Genomic DNA, 18393 nt, shown 5'->3' with positions numbered 1-18393 from the left:
GGAGTTATGATCATCTTAGTGCTACGACCGTCGTACAGTATAGGAGTTACGATCTTCTGTGTGAACTGTGTGATCTTCAGGGTAGTCCATCTTCACATGCTAGACTGTACTGCCTCAACATACATAGTGGGCAGGTTTGTGGGATAGTGGGTAGGTGAGGTAGTAGATGGGTAGGTGGTTGAGTGAGTGAGGTGGTGGGTGAGTTTGTGAGACAGTGAATGGGTGAACCAGTGACTGTAGGAGTGAGGTAGTTGGTGTGTAGGTGAGTTTGTGAGATAGTGAATGGGTGAGCCAGTGACTTTTGGAGTGAGGTAGTCGGTGTGTGGGTGAGTTTGTGAGACAGTGAATGGGTGAGCCAGTGACTGTAGGAGTGAGGTAGTCGGTGTGTGGGTGAGTGAGATGGTGGGTGAGTTTGTGAGATAGTGAATGGGTGAGCCAGTGACTGTAGGAGTGAGGTAGTCGGTGTGTGGGTGAGTGAGATGGAGGGTGAGTTTGTGAGATAGTGAATGGGTGAGCCAGTGACTGTAGGAGTGAGGCAGTCGGTGTGTGGGTGAGTGAGATGGTGGGTGAGTTTGTGAGATAGTGAATGGGTGAGCCAGTGACTGTAGGAGTGAGGTAGTCGGTGTGTGGGTGAGTGAGATGGTGGGTGAGTTTGTGAGATAGTGAATGGGTGAGCCAGTGACTGTAGGAGTGAGGTAGTCGGTGTGTGGGTGAGTGAGATGGTGGGTGAGTTTGTGAGATAGTGAATGGGTGAGCCAGTGACTGTAGGAGTGAGGTAGTCGGTGTGTGGGTGAGTGAGATGGTGGGTGAGATAGTGAATGGGTGAGCCAGTGACTGTAGGAGTGAGGTAGTCGGTGTGTGGGTGAGTGAGATGGTGGGTGAGTTTGTGAGACAGGGAATGGGTGAGCCAGTGACTGTAGGAGTGAGGTAATCGGTGTGTGGGTGAGTGAGATGGTGGGTGAGTTTGTGAGATAGTGAATGGGTGAGCCAGTGACTGTAGGAGTGAGGTAGTCGGTGTGTGGGTGAGTGAGGTGGTGGGTGAGTTTGTGAGATAGTGAATGGGTGAGCCAGTGACTGTAGGAGTGAGGTAGTCGGTGTGTGGATGAGTGAGATGGTGGGTGAGATAGTGAATGGGTGAGCCAGTGACTGTAGGAGTGAGGTAGTTGGTGTGTGGGTGAGTGAGGTGGTGGGTGAGTTTGTGAGATAGTGAATGGGTGAGCCAGTGACTGTAGGAGTGAGGTAGTCGGTATGTGGATAAGTGAGATGGTGGGTGAGATAGTGAATGGGTGAGCCAGTGACTGTAGGAGTGAGGTAGTTGGTGTGTGGGTGAGTGAGGTGGTGGGTGAGTTTGTGAGAAAGTGAATGGGTGAGCCAGTGACTGTAGGAGTGAGATAGTTTGTGTGTGGGTGAGTGAGATGGTGGATGAGTTTGTGAGATAGTGAATGGGTGAGCCAGTGACTGTAGGAGTGAGGTAGTCGGTGTGTGGGTGAGTGAGATGGTGGGTGAGTTTGTGAGATAGTGAATGGGTGAGCCAGTGACTGTAGGAGTGAGGTAGTTGGTGTGTGGGTGAGTGAGATGGTGGGTGAGTTTGTGAGAAAGTGAATGGGTGAGCCAGTGACTGTAGGAGTGAGGTAGTTGGTGTGTGGGTGAGTGAGGTGGTGGGTGAGTTTGTGAGAAAGTGAATGGGTGAGCCAGTGACTGTAGGAGTGAGGTAGTTGGTGTGTGGGTGAGTGAGGTGTTGGGTGAGTTTGTGAGATCATGAATGGGTGAGCCAGTGACTGTAGGAGTGAGGTAGTAGGTGCGTGGGTGAGTGAGATGGTGGGTGAGTTTGTGAGATCATGAATGGGTGAGCCAGTGACTGTAGGAGTGAGGTAGTTGGTGTGTGGGTGAGTGAGATTGTGGATGAGTTTGTGAGATAGTGAATGGGTGAGCCAGTGACTGTAGGAGTGAGGTAGTTCGTGTGTGGGTGAGTGAGATTGTGGATGAGTTTGTGAGATAGTGAATGGGTGAGCCAGTGACTGTAGGAGTGAGGTAGTCGGTGTGTGGGTGAGTTTGTGAGATAGTGAATGGGTGAGCCAGTGACTGTAGGAGTGAGGTAGTCGGTGTGTGGGTGAGTGAGATGGTGGGTGAGTTTGTGAGATAGTGAATGGGTGAGCCAGTGACTGTAGGAGTGAGGTAGTCGGTGTGTGGGTGAGTGAGATTGTGGATGAGTTTGTGAGATAGTGAATGGGTGAGCCAGTGACTGTAGGAGTGAGGTAGTCGGTGTGTGGGTGAGTGAGATGGAGGGTGAGTTTGTGAGATCATGAATGGGTGAGCCAGTGACTGTAGGAGTGAGGTAGTTGGTGGGTTGGTGAGTGAGGTGGTGGGTGAGTTTGTGAGATAGTGAATGGGTGAGCCAGTGACTGTAGGAGTGAGGTAGTCGGTGTGTGGGTGAGTGAGATGGTGGGTGAGTTTGTGAGATAGTGAATGGGTGAGCCAGTGACTGTAAGAGTGAGGTAGTCGGTGTTTGGGTGAGTGAGATGGAGGGTGAGTTTGTGAGATAGTGAATGGGTGAGCCAGTGACTAGGAGTGAGGTAGTCGGTGTGTGGGTGAGTGAGATGGTGGGTGAGTTTGTGAGACAGTGAATGGGTGAGCCAGTGACTGTAGGAGTGAGGTAGTCGGTGTGTGGGTGAGTGAGATGGTGGGTGAGTTTGTGAGACAGTGAATGGGTGAGCCAGTGACTGTAGGAGTGAGGTAGTCGGTGTGTGGGTGAGTTTGTGAGATAGTGAATGGGTGAGCCAGTGACTGTAGGAGTGAGGTAGTCGGTGTGTGGGTGAGTTTGTGAGACAGTGAATGGGTGAGCCAGTGACTGTAGGAGTGAGGTAGTCGGTGTGTGGGTAAGTTTGTGAGATAGTGAATGGGTGAGCCAGTGACTGTAGGAGTGAGGTAGTCGGTGTGTGGGTGAGTAAGATGGTGGGTGAGTTTGTGAGAAAGTGAATGGGTGAGCCAGTGACTGTAGGAGTGAGGTAGTCGGTGTGTGGGTGAGTGAGATGGTGGATGAGTTTGTGAGACAGTGAATGGGTGAGCCAGTGACTGTAGGAGTGAGGTAGTAGGTGTGTGGTTGAGTGAGGTTGTGGTGGGTGGGTGAAGTAGGTCTAGTGTTACCGCTGATTTTCAGTTGTCCATCATCATAATTTTCATCACTATTTTGCATTTTAGGCCCTATGGCGGATATTTGAGAAGAAAAATTATTATCTGGGGTTGACATTTTGAATTATGATAAAGCAACAACTTGGGACTTGATTGAGTGTTATGATTCTACGAGGCGAAATTGAATAAGCTTAGAATATTTTGAGCAGTATACATTTACTAGATGTATGGTGCAAAAGCAAGGCAATTGTGTGGCAGTTTCCCCAAATGTTTATGAAATACACCATCCAACCGGAACACATCATCTTCTGTTCAACACTTCAGGTTTACAACGTTTGTGCTGAAGACTCTGTGTTCCACCCGTGCAGTGCTGAACATTGATGAACACATTTTGGAAGAAGGGTACGAGTGGTTGCTGAATCAGGTCACGGGTTCGCAATCAAGAGGCTTCGAGATTGAAGACGAGGATCCACGGGTTAGTGATGGGAGTTATGGTGTAACAGCCCTCATTCTAACTTTGAAACAAACCGCCTTCGTGGTCTGGTGATAGAGTGAGTGAGTGAGTTTGGTTTTACGCCGCTTTTAGCAATATTCCAGCAATATTACAGCGGGGGACACCAGAAATGGGCTTCACATATTGTACCCATGTCGGGAATTGAACCCGGGTCTTCAGCGTGACGAGCGAACGCTTTAACCACCAGGCTACCCGACCGCCCTCTGGCGATAGAGCATATGCCCAGTGAGCATTAGGTTGGGGGTTTGATCCCTGGCTGCGTCATCCAAAAGAAGTAAAAAGATGGTACTTGTTGTTACCCTGCCTGGCGCTTGGCATTAGTTCCGACTGGCATATGTGCATGCATGTATGCACACACCCCACAAATCAATGAGTTAGTGATGGGATTAGATCAGATCAGATGAGATCAGAAGGGATTAGATCAGTGAGTTAGTGATGGGATAGGATCAGTGAGTTAGTGAAGGGATAAGATCATAGAGTTAGTGATTGGATTACATCAGTGAGTGAGTTAGTGATGGGATTAGATTAGTGAGTTAGTGATGGGATTAGATCAGTGAGCTTGTGATGGGATTAGGTTGGTGAGTTAGTGAAGGGATTAGGTTGGTGAGTTAGTGATGGGATTAGATCAGTGAGTTGGTGAAGGGATTAGATCAGTGAAATAGTGATTTGATTAGATTAGAGAGTTGGTGATGGGATAAGATCAGTGAGTTGGTGAAGGGATTAGATCAGTGAGTTGGTGAAGGGATTAGATTAGTGAGTTAGTGATTGGATTAGATCAGTGAGTTAGTGATGGGATAAGATCAGTGAGCTTGTGATGGGATTAGGTTGGTGAGTTAGTGAAGGGATTAGGTTGGTGAGTTAGTGATGGGATTAGATCAGTGAGTTGGTGAAGGGATTAGATCAGTGAAATAGTGATTTGATTAGATTAGAGAGTTAGTGATGGGATAAGATCAGTGAGCTTGTGATGGGATTAGGTTGGTGAGTTAGTGAAGGGATTAGGTTGGTGAGTTAGTGAAGGGATTAGGTTGGTGAGTTAGTGAAGGGATTAGGTTGGTGAGTTAGTGATGGGATTAGATCAGTGAGTTGGTGAATATGACAGGCGGTGGGTCATTGACGCGGGTACTACACATCACAATCAGGGGACGAAAGTGTACATGTATCAATGTTGGGAGTCAAACTTGGGCTCAATGCCTTGTGAGATAACCTTGCTGCATGAACTGTATCACACTGAGGCTTCTTTGATGAATTTTTATGCTTATTGACAGAATATACATCGCAAATATTATGAGAGGTCAAGGAATTTCTTCTGTCAGTGCATGTGTAAATGAGTGAGTTTGGTTTAACGCTGCTTTTAACAGTATTCCAGTATGGGTGGGTGAATGATTGAGTGGAAACATAACAGTAGAAGCACAGTCCAACTGTCCTTGGTTCACATCCCAGGTTCATCCAAAAATTGTGATTTATCGCAATGTCTGTTGTGTTTTTCATCAAACTTTATTGCATATGTTTATGCAAAATTAATTGGGGGAGGTGTTGAATTGTGTTTAACACGGCTTTAAACATAATTTCATTCATGTCATGGTGTGTCAACTTGGTGTGGGATGAAAGATGAACATTGATGCAGGGAGATCTGAGAGACCAAAAATCATAACCAAGGTCAATCTTGGATTTTTTGTGCTCATGACATGCTTGCCGTAAAAGGTGACTATGCTTGTCGTAAAAGGCGACTAACGGGATCGGGTGGTCAGGCTCACTGACTTGGTTGATGCATGTCATCGATCCCAATTGCGTGGATCGATGCTCATGGTTTTAATCACTGGATTGTCTGGTCCAGATTCGATTATTTACAGACCGCCGTCATATAGCTGGAATATTGCTGAGTGCGGCGTTAAACAACGAACCAATCGTGCTCATGACTATTGGATTCTGACGCAAACTTTGCTCAGCCAATTGTGGTACCTCAGCCACTCACTCCAAGATTTACTCACTCACTCACAAACTCACTTGCTTCTTGATATGGTTAGATTCATGGCCACTGTGTACTTCTGTTCAGTACATTGATGGAGAAGAACAACAACTCTTGGCTGAGGTGCTTATATCGTCCTTCAGCTGTTCCCATCGGATATCTGTGAGTATAATGTCCTCATGTAGGGCTTTGTTATTCCGTATAAACTGTGTGAAACTTTCGTTACATGAATCTCTCTAAGTAAAATAGACTCACAGAGGGCCTGTTATTTTGCATAAGAGCCCTGGATGAGGCTGTCAATAACATGGGACCACTGTCTAGATTGATGTGTGGGAACTGAGATATGCTTCATACAACATTGTTGTTTTGTCGTATCTGTTGAATGGTGAGTGCATATTACTGCTGTACCTGAGAAAATGCTTTCATATTTCCATTTTGATTTTCTTTTCAATCAACAGATCATTTAATAATACAGAAACATTTTTTCAAATGGTAGGGTAAATCCTCAATTTTGGTGTGAAATCATTTTTTCGTCCAAATATCAATGAGAAATCCTTTCTATTCAAAGGAAGAAACTGTCAGACAAAGGGACAGCTTTAAGCAATGGTGGTCCAGGATGCGAAAATCAAGGCTACGAAATATGACCCCACTGACCTTGGCCAAGGTGACCTATGCCAGACAAAACCTGAACTATCTTGACTCAACGTGGGAGACTGCAGTGCGGGAACTGAAACAGAAAGGAACAACTAATGCAGCTGGTAAGTTAAACTGTATACTCCATTCTCCAGTGTACACTGATGGTTAAGGCCATGATGTCAATCAGCCATTGCTACATCATCATTGAGGTTGCAGAAACAGCACCGGTATGTTTTTCTCCATATTTTATAAGGAAGTGGTGCCTTTTGCTATTTACGGATGTTTGGCATTTTTATTTTTCTCGATTTCCATGGAAACAGTTGGTACTTAATTTCAAAAGGGGTGATGGATTTGTTCCAAGCACAATAAAAGAAACATTCAAAATCTTTCAACAAAACTTGGCAGATATATCAAACAGATCCTGAAGTGGTGCCTTTTGCTATTTGCAGATTTTTGGCATTTTTATTTTTCTCGATTTCCATGGAAACAATTTGGACTAGTTTCAAAAGGGGTGGTGGATTTTGTTTCCGGACTACTTGAAATCCATGAAAGACTTTTCACCCAAACCTGCTACATGTATTGACCAAGGGCTGAAGTGGTGTCTTTTGCTGTTTAGGAATTATTCAAAATTTGATTATTTTCCTCTTTCAATGGAAACAAGTTAGATTTAAATGAAATGGAGGTAGGTGTCGTTTCTGGAACAGAACTAAAAAACTATTCAACACTTTTTATCCAAACTTGGTGCATGTATTAATCAGGGGCTGAAGTGGTGCCTTTTGCTATTTAGGAATTTCAAAAACTATTAAAGATTCCTGTTTCTGCGGCAACAAGTTTGATTTTGACTCTGGTCATAGTGGTGTGGTTGTCCGGACCATATCTCTAAATCTAATAGGGTCTCTTTCTTAAAAGTGTGCACACTTTTGGCCCAGGTTGTCAAATTTGCTATTTAGGGGTGTTTAATATTTATATTTTTTATCCTTTCCATGGCAACAAAATTGATCGTGTACCTGACAAAGACATACAAAGTTCTGAATCCCAATTCCATGGTATTGTTTTGATAGCTCATTAACTACTCTTGTATACAGACAGGCAGATGAGATAGAAATTCTCTCGTCAAGTTGGACTTAATGTAACAGTCAGATGATTTGTTCTTTTTAATTTTGGGGGGCAGGGGGGATTTGTCATCTTCTGATGACTCTTGTTAACATAGTGAACAGGACTCGAAACGTGCATGTAGTTTTGGTGGAGAATCGTCCCAGGGCATTAATCATTGTAGAATTGAGATATGATACTCTGGATAATCAAAGAAGTTTAAACCAGGGATATTCTTTGGACAGTGGCAGCAGATGTGGGCTGAAGGACAATCATTGGCCAAAAGGAACATATCTGTGCCATGTTTTCTTGAAGGAGTGGGATTTTTGCCGTGGCCCCCAGTCGTGGGTTATCTGTATCCATTTGATAACTATGGTTTGAAAACTACTTGATGTAATGAAACAAAAAAATGTGTTAAAAATATGTGGGTTTTTTCAAGAAAATAGTCCCTTGAGATTTGTCACACAGGGTACTACTTTTGGTCTGATGAGTATCATGAAGCCCACGAACCAATTATGTACAAGACCCGTCCGTCTTCAGAGACGATTGAAGCCACAGCATATTCTCTGCTGGTGTTTGTCAAAGTGAGCTTGAAACTGCCATGCAGAACCATACAACAACAACAACGACGACGACGACGACGAGGAAGGGTTTATCGTCAATGTAGAAATATGTACATTAACCCTGACAAGATCGCTGATTGGCTGATACAATGGAGAAATGGAAAAGGATTGTTTGTTGGAGCTTCGGTAAGAATGAAGTATACTGAACAATTTAGGCAATCTCTTATTATTGTGTGTGTTTCTCACCTTCAAGGTGATGGGAAATATATATTTTTTTTAAAACGCAGAAAAAGCAGTGAGTGAGTTGGGTTTAATGTTGCTTTTAACAGTATTCCATCTTGGTGTGTCAGCTTAATGTGTAATACAGGTCACAGACTTTTACCACTTTTGGTCTCGACTTGATTATTTACAGAGCGCCGTTATATAGCTGGAATATGGCGGCGTTAGACAAACAACCCTAAAACCCTAAAAAATGGTAATTTTCATTACGTACAATGGTGTATTTTAATTCACTTGCTTGTTTTGAATACTGAAGATATAAATAATGTATTTCCCACCTCAAGGATACAGCCGTTGCCACGGAGGCTCTGGCCGCCTACAGGGAGTCTAAGCGGATCCGGGAAACCAATCTGGACGTCAATGTGACAGCTTCTCCCTCTGAAAACTTTACTCACAGGATGGTGTTTGGAGAAGAGGACGCCTTCCAACCCCAGTCACTCCAAGATGTAGGTATACTACCCACAATTACTTACCCCGTGTTTGAAAAATTATCTTGTGGTACGATACAGTGAGAACATCAATTCTGCAAACATAACGTGTTAATTAGTGCATAAACATCCCCTCCAGCATATGATTGTCCTATTTTCCTGCTTGCAGGTGATCACAAGGTTAAAAAACAAAATTCTTTTGTGGTAAATGTTGTTTCCTTCCGTAGTTATCTCCAATAACTCAGGAAACCCTGCCCTCAGCACAGTTGTAATCCCTCCAACTTCATTATTTCTCCTTGTAGACTGCAAGCAAGATGTGTTTATAGTTACTTGGAGATAGTGAAGTTTTCAATTTCATAAAATATTTACTGTTTTTTGGTGATCTATTTGACAAGGTTCTTAATTATGTCTTGATAAGAATTCCTACTTACGTAAATTATATCTGCAAGTAAGGAAGTTTTCTCATTGATAAGGTGACTGTTTACAGCATCACGCATGGCTGGTCAAGCTCAACCTGAATGCACCAAGTGCAAATTTTTAAGGAATAGGTCAGAACCACACTTGTTGGTTAGATATTGTTTTACAAAAAAGTGTTAAATTACTGATCATAGTTATCTCTGCATTAATTGTACGGTGGCAGAATTCAAAGAATTTTTTACGCATTGAAATAACCTTATGGTCAAGCGGAAACTATCAACAAGTCCGACCTCTTCTGATTCTTTTATCACGACAAATCAGCAAAGACCAAAATTAAGAAACTTTAAAAAAAGAGTCAAAAACATCCATGAATTGAAATTTCAAAATTGTTATCTTTAATGTTTGTGATTTACTCTAGATATTGCTAAAATAGATGACAGAGTTGAGCAAGCAGTCATTAAGGAAGCTTGATAAAATGTACGCCAAGCTAGTTAAGGCTTACAAAACTAAAGGGAATGGGTGGCCTGATAAAGATCCCGGAACCCTGGTGTGGGTACGTAACAACCGACAGACCGATCAGTCGATCACTGGGCCGTGGCACAAGCACTGGCACCCCTTCATGTACGGTGGGGTATGTGGCTTGACAAGCGGGTCAATGACCCGGGACCTGGATCTGTTTGACAAGTGTTCAAGAGTCCGTTCAGCTAGATCCATTCTGTTTATCCCACAGGTTGAGAAGCTCGTAATGCCTGATGTGGGTACAGAGTTACCGCTAGTCGGATCTGTTGGTTCATGGGGCTATGACATAAGGCATGGTGGGATCCCTGGCTTGCCAATCCAAGGGTGTTGGTCAATGGACAAGTATATGTCTTTTACCAATCACGGATGCCATGGCCATGATTTATATTAGGAACAGGGATCTCAACGGGGTGAAGCAGGATCGACTGTTTTCGGATCCATGTGCTACCTTGCCGGATCAATTTCATGGGAATCAAGATCATCAGTGGATGCCGGATTAGACTATATTTGTTTCACCAAACCTTTGTCCCTGTAGAAGCAATTTAGCAGATTAATATGTGATTTTTCAACTTACGCTATCTCACACTACTCATTTCTGGTTATTCTTCAATCGTCTTCATTATAGAACAAAGTTTCCAGGTTTTTCAAAAACACAACTCACTCCAACACATCCCATACAACACCACTGTGATCATGGGTCATGAACAACTGCTGTTACGATATGTAATATTCATCTTGTGCATCACGTCCCCGAATATGTCAATGGGACATCACGTGACTACATGTACGAACTTCCGGAGTAAAACCAACTTCAAGCAGACGCCTCCTGTGATCCTTAAGTTATGCATCATTCTCGAATACAACAAAACGCATAACGAAACAACTGCAATGCCATGGGACAATACTCCTGCGATCTGATCACCTGACACATTCAGTACACTCATTCTCAATTCTATCGCCTGGTGTTTTGATGTATACCAGAACAAAAAATACTTTTTGGCTTTGGTTTTCTCACAGAGTTTACTTCTATTTACATTTACCACGAAAATATGCTACATTATGGAGTCGTCACGCCCCCTCTGCATAGACTGCAATCGCCTGTGTTAATAAGTTGTATTAACTCTGCATTAATGTAAAGGATTATGTATCCTTATATTAAGTGTATTTTAGTTTTTAGTTCTAAAATATATGGTTTAAGTGGGGGTGTTAATGAGTTGTAAACCAACTTTTTTGTGTATGCACAGCAGAGTGAGGCTACCAGCTTAAGCAATAAACACTCCTGCCATCTCACACTTGTCGAACGGATTACGGAGCACATGTATGGCGATCTTCGTGTTCCAGGTTGATGAGACTAGATTTATTCACTTGTATTGCCCTCATCATGGCAGAGGCTTGAACAGCCTTTATTCTCCACTTCACCCCCATCCTATTAGTTGTGATCTCACCTCACCTCTACTGATGTCCTAGGTGCCACTGGGACAAAGTCTGCAAGTGTTGACAGCAGGACACGGCATCGGCCAGATGCATGTGGACGCAAGCTACAATATTCCTGTCGATGTTGATGCTGACTGTCAGTTTACCATGAACGTAAGACGGTTCTATCCTGATGATGAGAGGTTAGTTCATCTCAATGAAGTGTTTCATGAAGGGTGTTTGCCTTTGCTACTCAGGAATGTTGGAAATAAAGGCCCATGTTTGGTCCACAATATCTGCATAAATAGAGATAGGAGCAAAACATGTTCATAGGAATGAGAACTAAGCTTAGACAGATGCAACATTTCAACAGATGCAACCTTTGGACTTATAACATTTGTTTGTTTGTTTGTTGTTTAACGCCGCACTCAGCAATATTCCAGCTATATGACGGCGGTCTGTAACTAATCAAGTCTTGACCAGAAAATCCAGTGATTTACATCATGAGCATCAATCCACGCAATTGAGATACAATGACATGCATCAACCAAGTCAGCGAGCTGGTAAGGGTAAATATGTGGAAAAGGCTAGATTTTATGTGTTTCAGGAATTATTTTTCAATATTTGATTATTTTCCTCAAAAATGTAACATAAAGATGTGGTAAAAAGTTCATGCTGGGGCACAGCCTTCTCACAGTTAGATTTATCTGAAAATTGAAAAAATGTCTTTTTTCGCTCATTTCGGTCTTTCTCGAGTACTTGAAAATCCCAGAAATAAAAAACTATCATATGTCAGAACGAAAATGGGCTTGTTGTTGACCATTGCTATGTGTCTCATAATTGTCTTATCAATATTATCAAAGTTTTCCATGGGCAACAAACTGAATCTTCTTGCACCCAACAGGCAGCTTGTGTTGTACTCTCCCGAGGGAGCTGAAATTAAAAAAACACTTTAGGAAACAATGACCTGTGTAATAATTACTTGGCAATGTGAACATTCTTCCGGGTAGTCATACCGTCCAATTTCATTATGCAGTTTTATTAATGATGATAACTGTTTTATCTCCCTTCTCTTTCAGTCTGCGTGCAGGCAACACAGGTGTCTGTTCTGTGTGTGGTCCACGACTTACATGTCCAAAGGGGGACCGTTTCACCTGCTCTATTGAGTCAGGGTTTGGGGGCATCAGTACCCCTCTCACTTACTGTTTAAATGTGTGTTTGAAGTAAGTACCCAGCTTGACATGTTGTACATTCAACCTCAAAGGTTTTAATCGTCTTGGATATAGGCAGTATGTTCATAATAGAAAGAATATAATGGCAAAATGCAGGGTTATATTTGAAAATTAATGTTTGCTCTACACCCATGTCTTTAGTTGTATTTTTACCCTGTACTATTCTAGTCAACTCGGATATGTTATAGCCGGGGATAATTTTAACAGCGCCATGTCGTCCATGATGTGTACTATTTTTAATTATAAAGTACAGTCGGCACCTTTGATCTTATAGCGAAGCATCTTAGAATGTTACATAAAGATTGTGGCAACATATTTGAAAACATTCTCTTGTTAAACGTTTTACATATTTTCTTGAATGTTGATTTTTTTCAAAACATATTATGGAACATCAAAGTACCATGGAACATGTATTGGAATTTATGGCATCAGTGAGTGAGTGAATTTTATTTAAACACCGCTTTGAACAATATTAGTTATATCTACATGCATATTCTAAGGCGCAGTGGTTTACTGTGAAGAGATGGCTCCCTCAGATACTCCCTGATTATATTTCTAGTGTAACAGGACAGGCTTTGGGCACATTTAGACACCTAATGTTTTCATGACTTTGTATTGTAATTCTTTTATCAAGGAGATGTTGATGCCGAAAATACTAAAGAATGTGTCTATGGTCCCTACGTCTGTCCTTTACGACCTCAGTTCATTGGATGTAGGGAGGTGATTCACAACAAAATATAATCAAGTTTCAACAGTTTCTTACAGAAAATAAAAATAACCAAAACTGTAACAAAATATAAATACAAACTCAACAACAATTACAAATCAGTCAATCCTATTCCTAACTAAAATTTACATTATTAAGCCCCAAATCCTACTTACTTATACTTTAAGAATAAAACTCAGAAGCAGCCTAAAGCGACGAACAAACCCAATTTAATAAATAATCACTACAGCATCCTTAACACAGTCTACGAGGACAAACAAACGACCCTTCCAAACCTCCTAACACAATCGGTCAATGTAGCTACATCACATAGCTTACATTATTTCCTAATTAAATCCACCCGTGCAACCCACCTTTATAACAGTTTACTCATGAATGCTAAAGTTGCCACATAATTTCGATCTTTATTGCCGAAAATCACTAGGGGTAATTTGGTGTGGTCTCCCTCACCTGTATTGATCTTCCCGATCATGCCAGACGATGAGAGCATTCGCGCCAATCACTTATATACTCGCAAAGAGACGTAACCTCTGGGTCAACACGTCTAAACGGTGCAGCCACTGGCTAATCCAGTCTGTCACCAACCAATCGGGGCGCTCTTACCATACGACCCACGACTGAAAACACTAAATCGGCACGCAGCCGACAAACACACGTGCCCGCACGTGGGGCAAGATCTGAAACGTGCTGTCCCAAAGCGAACTACATATCCATAAGGAGCTATTAACCACGTAAATGCTACCATCTATCCTACATAATCAGAGGAATTTTCAATATTTCTACACTAGTTTCTATGTTTGTCAGCCCCATACCCTGCTCATGTTTTGCCAATGATGTGAACATCCAAGATCTGCATCACAACAGACTTTCCTCCCACATTAAGCTGACACACCTCAATGTAACTGGAATGCTGTTCAAAGAGGCTTTAAAAATGTATGTTATTCTGTTCATCAGATACAATGGTAATTACAACCATGGCAAGACCTATATCCGTGTACGAATGCTGACTGGCTATGTTCCTAATGAGTGTGATCTTAAAGAGGTAAGTATGACCTGATACAGGTGTGATCCTCGGCAGCTTATATGTGATAGACAGTGTATAGTAATAGTAGTAGTAGTAGTAGTAGTAGTAGTAGTAGTAGTAGCAGCAGACAATCCAGCGATTGATATCATGAGCATCGGTCCATGCAGTTGGGATACGATGACATGCATCAACCAAGTAGCAGAAGTTGTAGATGAAGTCATAGTAGTGGTAGCCCTAGTACTGGTTGATCTGTAAATCAAGACAATAATAGTCCTGAATCTTTATATGTTCATGAGGGATCTGTAAATATGTACACCATTCTAACATTGACATCATTCTAATATACCGTATTCAACGTAATAAGCGCCCCGCTCTAATAAGCGCCCACGGCGATATTTGCTCATATATTGGCTAGTGAACAATCCCAATTGGCACCCCTTCGGATTGATCAATGTACACAAGACTTATTTTTTCGCGAATAATACGCACTTGTGTGTTATATGCACACTTAATTATGGGCAATTAAATTCTGGAAAAATATATCTGTCGTACATAAACATTTCAGGCTGTCAGCATAAACCACGAAATTTATCTCTCAACTCTGTTTTTTTTCACCAAAATAATATTCTAATAAGAGCCCCCATTTCTAATTTTGAGAGCGCCCTGGGCGCTTATTACGTCGAATACGGTAAATGTTTTTCTGCCTTCTGTTTGCCAGCTCGAGGGGGGACGTGTTGTCAAAGCAGGGTACAACGACGACTACGTTGAAATACAATTAAGAACTGTGAGTACACATAAAACGCATGCAAAGGAGAGATATCAGAGAGGCTTGACATATTTGCCTTTTTATACTGCTGTGACATTTTTCTTAATGCACAGAGAGAAATATATAATTTTAAATCAAAACAGAAATTTTTATTGTTGAAATTAATAAGGCTGCAATTCTAATGATACTTTTCATCGTTATTGTTGTGGTATAGTTTTCATGTTTTTAATGGCCACAGTCACAGTGCAGTCTAATGCCCTCAACTGGCTGTTTTGAGTTACATCCTCTTGTTTGCCCTGATCCGCTGAATACACCCTTTGAGTGTCAGATTAAACTGAGTTTTTATCTAGAAAATGTCTACAACTGCGAAACACGTCCTTCCACATGAAACCACCTTAAAGATCAAGTGGATAGACCGTCTGCCTGGAGAGCGGAAGGTTTAGGGTTAGACCCTCGAACTTGTCGTACCAAAAGAAGATGGTCCTTGTTGTCACCCTGCCTGGCCCTCGGCATTAAGGGGATAAAATAAGGACTTGTCGGTCCTGAATATGTATTCTGTGTCTGAGTGGGTTATCATGTTCAACTGCAGCATGGTATCTCAGTTGGCTATCGCTATTGACCTTTTTCACACTTTCGCCATCTTGGATCGAAAACGAGGCTTGGAGAGCATAGCTCCATGCAATGTGAGTCTCATGACCTGATAGGGAACAGACAGCATGTTGTGCATTTCACTGATGGACATTTCAAAAAGAAAAAAAAATGGTATCCTCTGTATCTAATACAGAAGATATTTCACATTTAATCCTGAGGTCCAACTAAAATATGCCTGTAATACACTGGAATTAGCATTTTGCTGGCAGGATCCCGGAAGTGAATCAAAGGTGCATTTTGAGATACGTATTTCAGAAATAGATTGTTTTATCATAACCTCGTCGGCATATAGGTACAATGTTTCAGTACATTCAATGACAGAAGTTTTGTATCGTAAATGAACCGCATAACATGAAACACGTCAGTGTACTTTTGCAAATTTGCTCAGTCAATGCGTGGCTTGGCGAACTCGAGATCGTCGATCATGTTTATTTCACGTTTCACAGTGGTGTTTGCTGCACAACGCACTATCGTCCAGTTGACAAAAGACACATTTTCTGCTATGATTTTCATCTTAACATATTACGATGTAAATGAAATTAGTTCACAAAATAATTCGTGTGTCAAAATAAATATTCAGACGGGGCGATAACTCTATTCAGTGTGTACAATGACAGATGATACTTTACTTGTTCTTCAAACATCACTTACTTAACTGATTATTGCCGATTGAGATTGCAACGTCCACGACAAAAGTAATAATGTGTGAACTGTTTAAAATAAGTTAAAAGGAAACTAAAAATTGATAAATATAAATAATGCATGAAATTGAAGAAATATAAGAATTGATACAACCACCAACTTCTTGAACACCCTCACCTAATCCTGTATGATGATAGGTAATTGTATATCAAAAGGAAGCTACTGATACATTTATCCTGAATAGTTTGAAAATGTCTTGATCAGATATGAGTACAGATAAAATAACAAAAGATAAAAAGGAATCAACTTCAATCGGTAATCAAGTCAAGATAAAATATATGTATCGGTACAATTATGTTGATGGGACAATCTGGATTTCTCATATTTAACAAAGAAAAACAAACCGAAATTTCCGTGTCTTTATTTCTCACAATATAACATTTCAAAACTTAACATGGACCTGGTGTCTTTGTCAGTCAAAAGCTCCTAATTAAATTCCAGGAGAAAATAATTTTCTTGCTTGTAAACAAATGGTACAATGTGCTTTTTTAGTGTCTGATAAATATTGGCCATGTTGTTTTGTGAGTGAATAAGGCTTTTCACTTCCTCGTCCTATTTAAGTGAAATGTGACAGGAAACACATTTGTTGATTAAATGAATATGGCTTTTCACTTCCTCGTCCTTTGACAGGACGCACATTGTAACCGGGTGTGTTACTGTCAACAGAAAGCTCCTCCAGACACCCATCACCAGATACTAGTACTTCATTGTGTTGACTCGCTGGCCTGAAATGAATAATTCAATAATATTGTAATAATATTTCTACTTCAATAAAAAAATTTATAAACAATGCATATTCACCTTTTCTCAAAATATTGCTTATTTAGAAAACAACATTCTTCTGAAATAGAGAAATTTAAGGAAAATTAATCACAGTGTGTAACATTACATGCTACTTTAGAAAATCTTGAAGGCATCAATTCATCTGATATGTCTAAAACTCAAACAGTATATTCTGTGTAAACAGTAAGCTCAACAGATGCATCAATTTAATGACAGTGTACTACAGCTCTTTATATCAATGTACTACAGCTCTTTATATCAATGTCGCACAGAAATTCACACTTGTTTTAATGAACACGTTTTGATATTTGTTTTATCGGTATGTATTTAATCATGAAATACTTTGTTTAGCCTGACCATGCTGAAAACATACTTTCGCTAGAGTGAAATAAATAAGATTTTTGTTAAAATCAGGTGAAATATCACATTTTGTCACACCTACAGTCAGTCTGCCTCATTGACACTATGGTTTTCTGAATAAGGTCATGAAGATCACAAAGATAATATAAGACTTGAATTTTTTTCATCAAATGAAATGTTTATCACTTCTTGTGGTTTACTAAAGTTGATATCTTGACTTGACAATATTAACTTTGTCAGATCACAAGATGAGATAAATTCATGCTATCATCGTTATTTGACAAGGAAAACAAATTTCTTCTATGTATTTATATTTTTTATATTTCTCGTTTTGATTGAATTATAAAAATTATCAAAATGATCACACCACTTGACTTGATTGAAATAAACTAAAGTTCTAAAGATTGTTAACAATAGTAAAGTATTACATCATAACAATATAATATTGCCAAATGACACAGTAAGCACAACTATATTCTTACATATAAATTGATTTGATTAATAATCAATAATACATGGCAATTGCTTGCACAAAAGAAATAATTTTGTTATAAAAGTTTCAAAACATGTTTGTGGACATAAAACCAGATGGGTTTCACAATTAAACAAAGGGAATAAATGAGTAATGATTGCAATACGCATGGGAATTAAAAATAATTCTTTTATACTTTAAGTTTATTGTAATGTCAATATCAATTTATGCATTTGGAATATTTGAATACAAACTGTTAAAGAGTTATCTGTTTCTGTAAATTATATAAAGATCACATGTAGATTGAACATTTACTGGCCATTAATTAGTTGGGTTTTTGTTCATTTCATGACATGATTAATTTGGTACAGTAAGTAAATATAATTTTGGTAGAAATATTGTTTACAAAATTGCAGATCAAACTGTACTTTACTTCAAATATTTACACACCCTTTATGTAATAATTCAGTTGAAATATTACACCTCATGCTATCTAATCTGTTAACATTGACAATCAAAATAACAACTGTTCACAATCACAACAGCACAAGTAGATCTAGAGGTCTAATATTTTATTGGAATGCATTTGAGTCCATTACAATTTACATCAAATTCGCAACTGATGCAAAATTCTGATTTGTTACGATTGTAAATTTTCAGTAGGTTACAATTTGATACATCATATCAACATATCAATTTAGTTAGTTTCTGACATATATC

The 18393-nt window shown here is 40.4% G+C and overlaps 1 protein-coding gene across 1 annotated transcript in view; it reads left to right on the top strand.

The window, feature by feature from the left end:
- LOC124152331 (complement C3-like) overlaps positions 1-18393 on the top strand; it is a 91167-nt gene that overhangs the window by 62418 nt on the left and 10356 nt on the right. Inside the window, exons 24-32 of the mRNA XM_046525227.2 lie at positions 3454-3604; positions 5697-5771; positions 6178-6367; positions 7806-8086; positions 8464-8625; positions 11011-11159; positions 12036-12179; positions 13870-13957; positions 14658-14723. Coding sequence (XP_046381183.2) covers positions 3454-3604; positions 5697-5771; positions 6178-6367; positions 7806-8086; positions 8464-8625; positions 11011-11159; positions 12036-12179; positions 13870-13957; positions 14658-14723 — 1306 coding nt within the window. The remainder of the gene's footprint in view (positions 1-3453; positions 3605-5696; positions 5772-6177; positions 6368-7805; positions 8087-8463; positions 8626-11010; positions 11160-12035; positions 12180-13869; positions 13958-14657; positions 14724-18393) is intronic.

The sequence above is a fragment of the Haliotis rufescens genome, unplaced genomic scaffold (genome assembly GCF_023055435.1).
Source record: "Haliotis rufescens isolate VD_foot unplaced genomic scaffold, xgHalRufe1.0.p SCAF_13, whole genome shotgun sequence".
Taxonomy (NCBI): Eukaryota; Metazoa; Mollusca; class Gastropoda; order Lepetellida; family Haliotidae; genus Haliotis; species Haliotis rufescens.
This window is presented reverse-complemented; position numbering and strand designations above follow the sequence as displayed.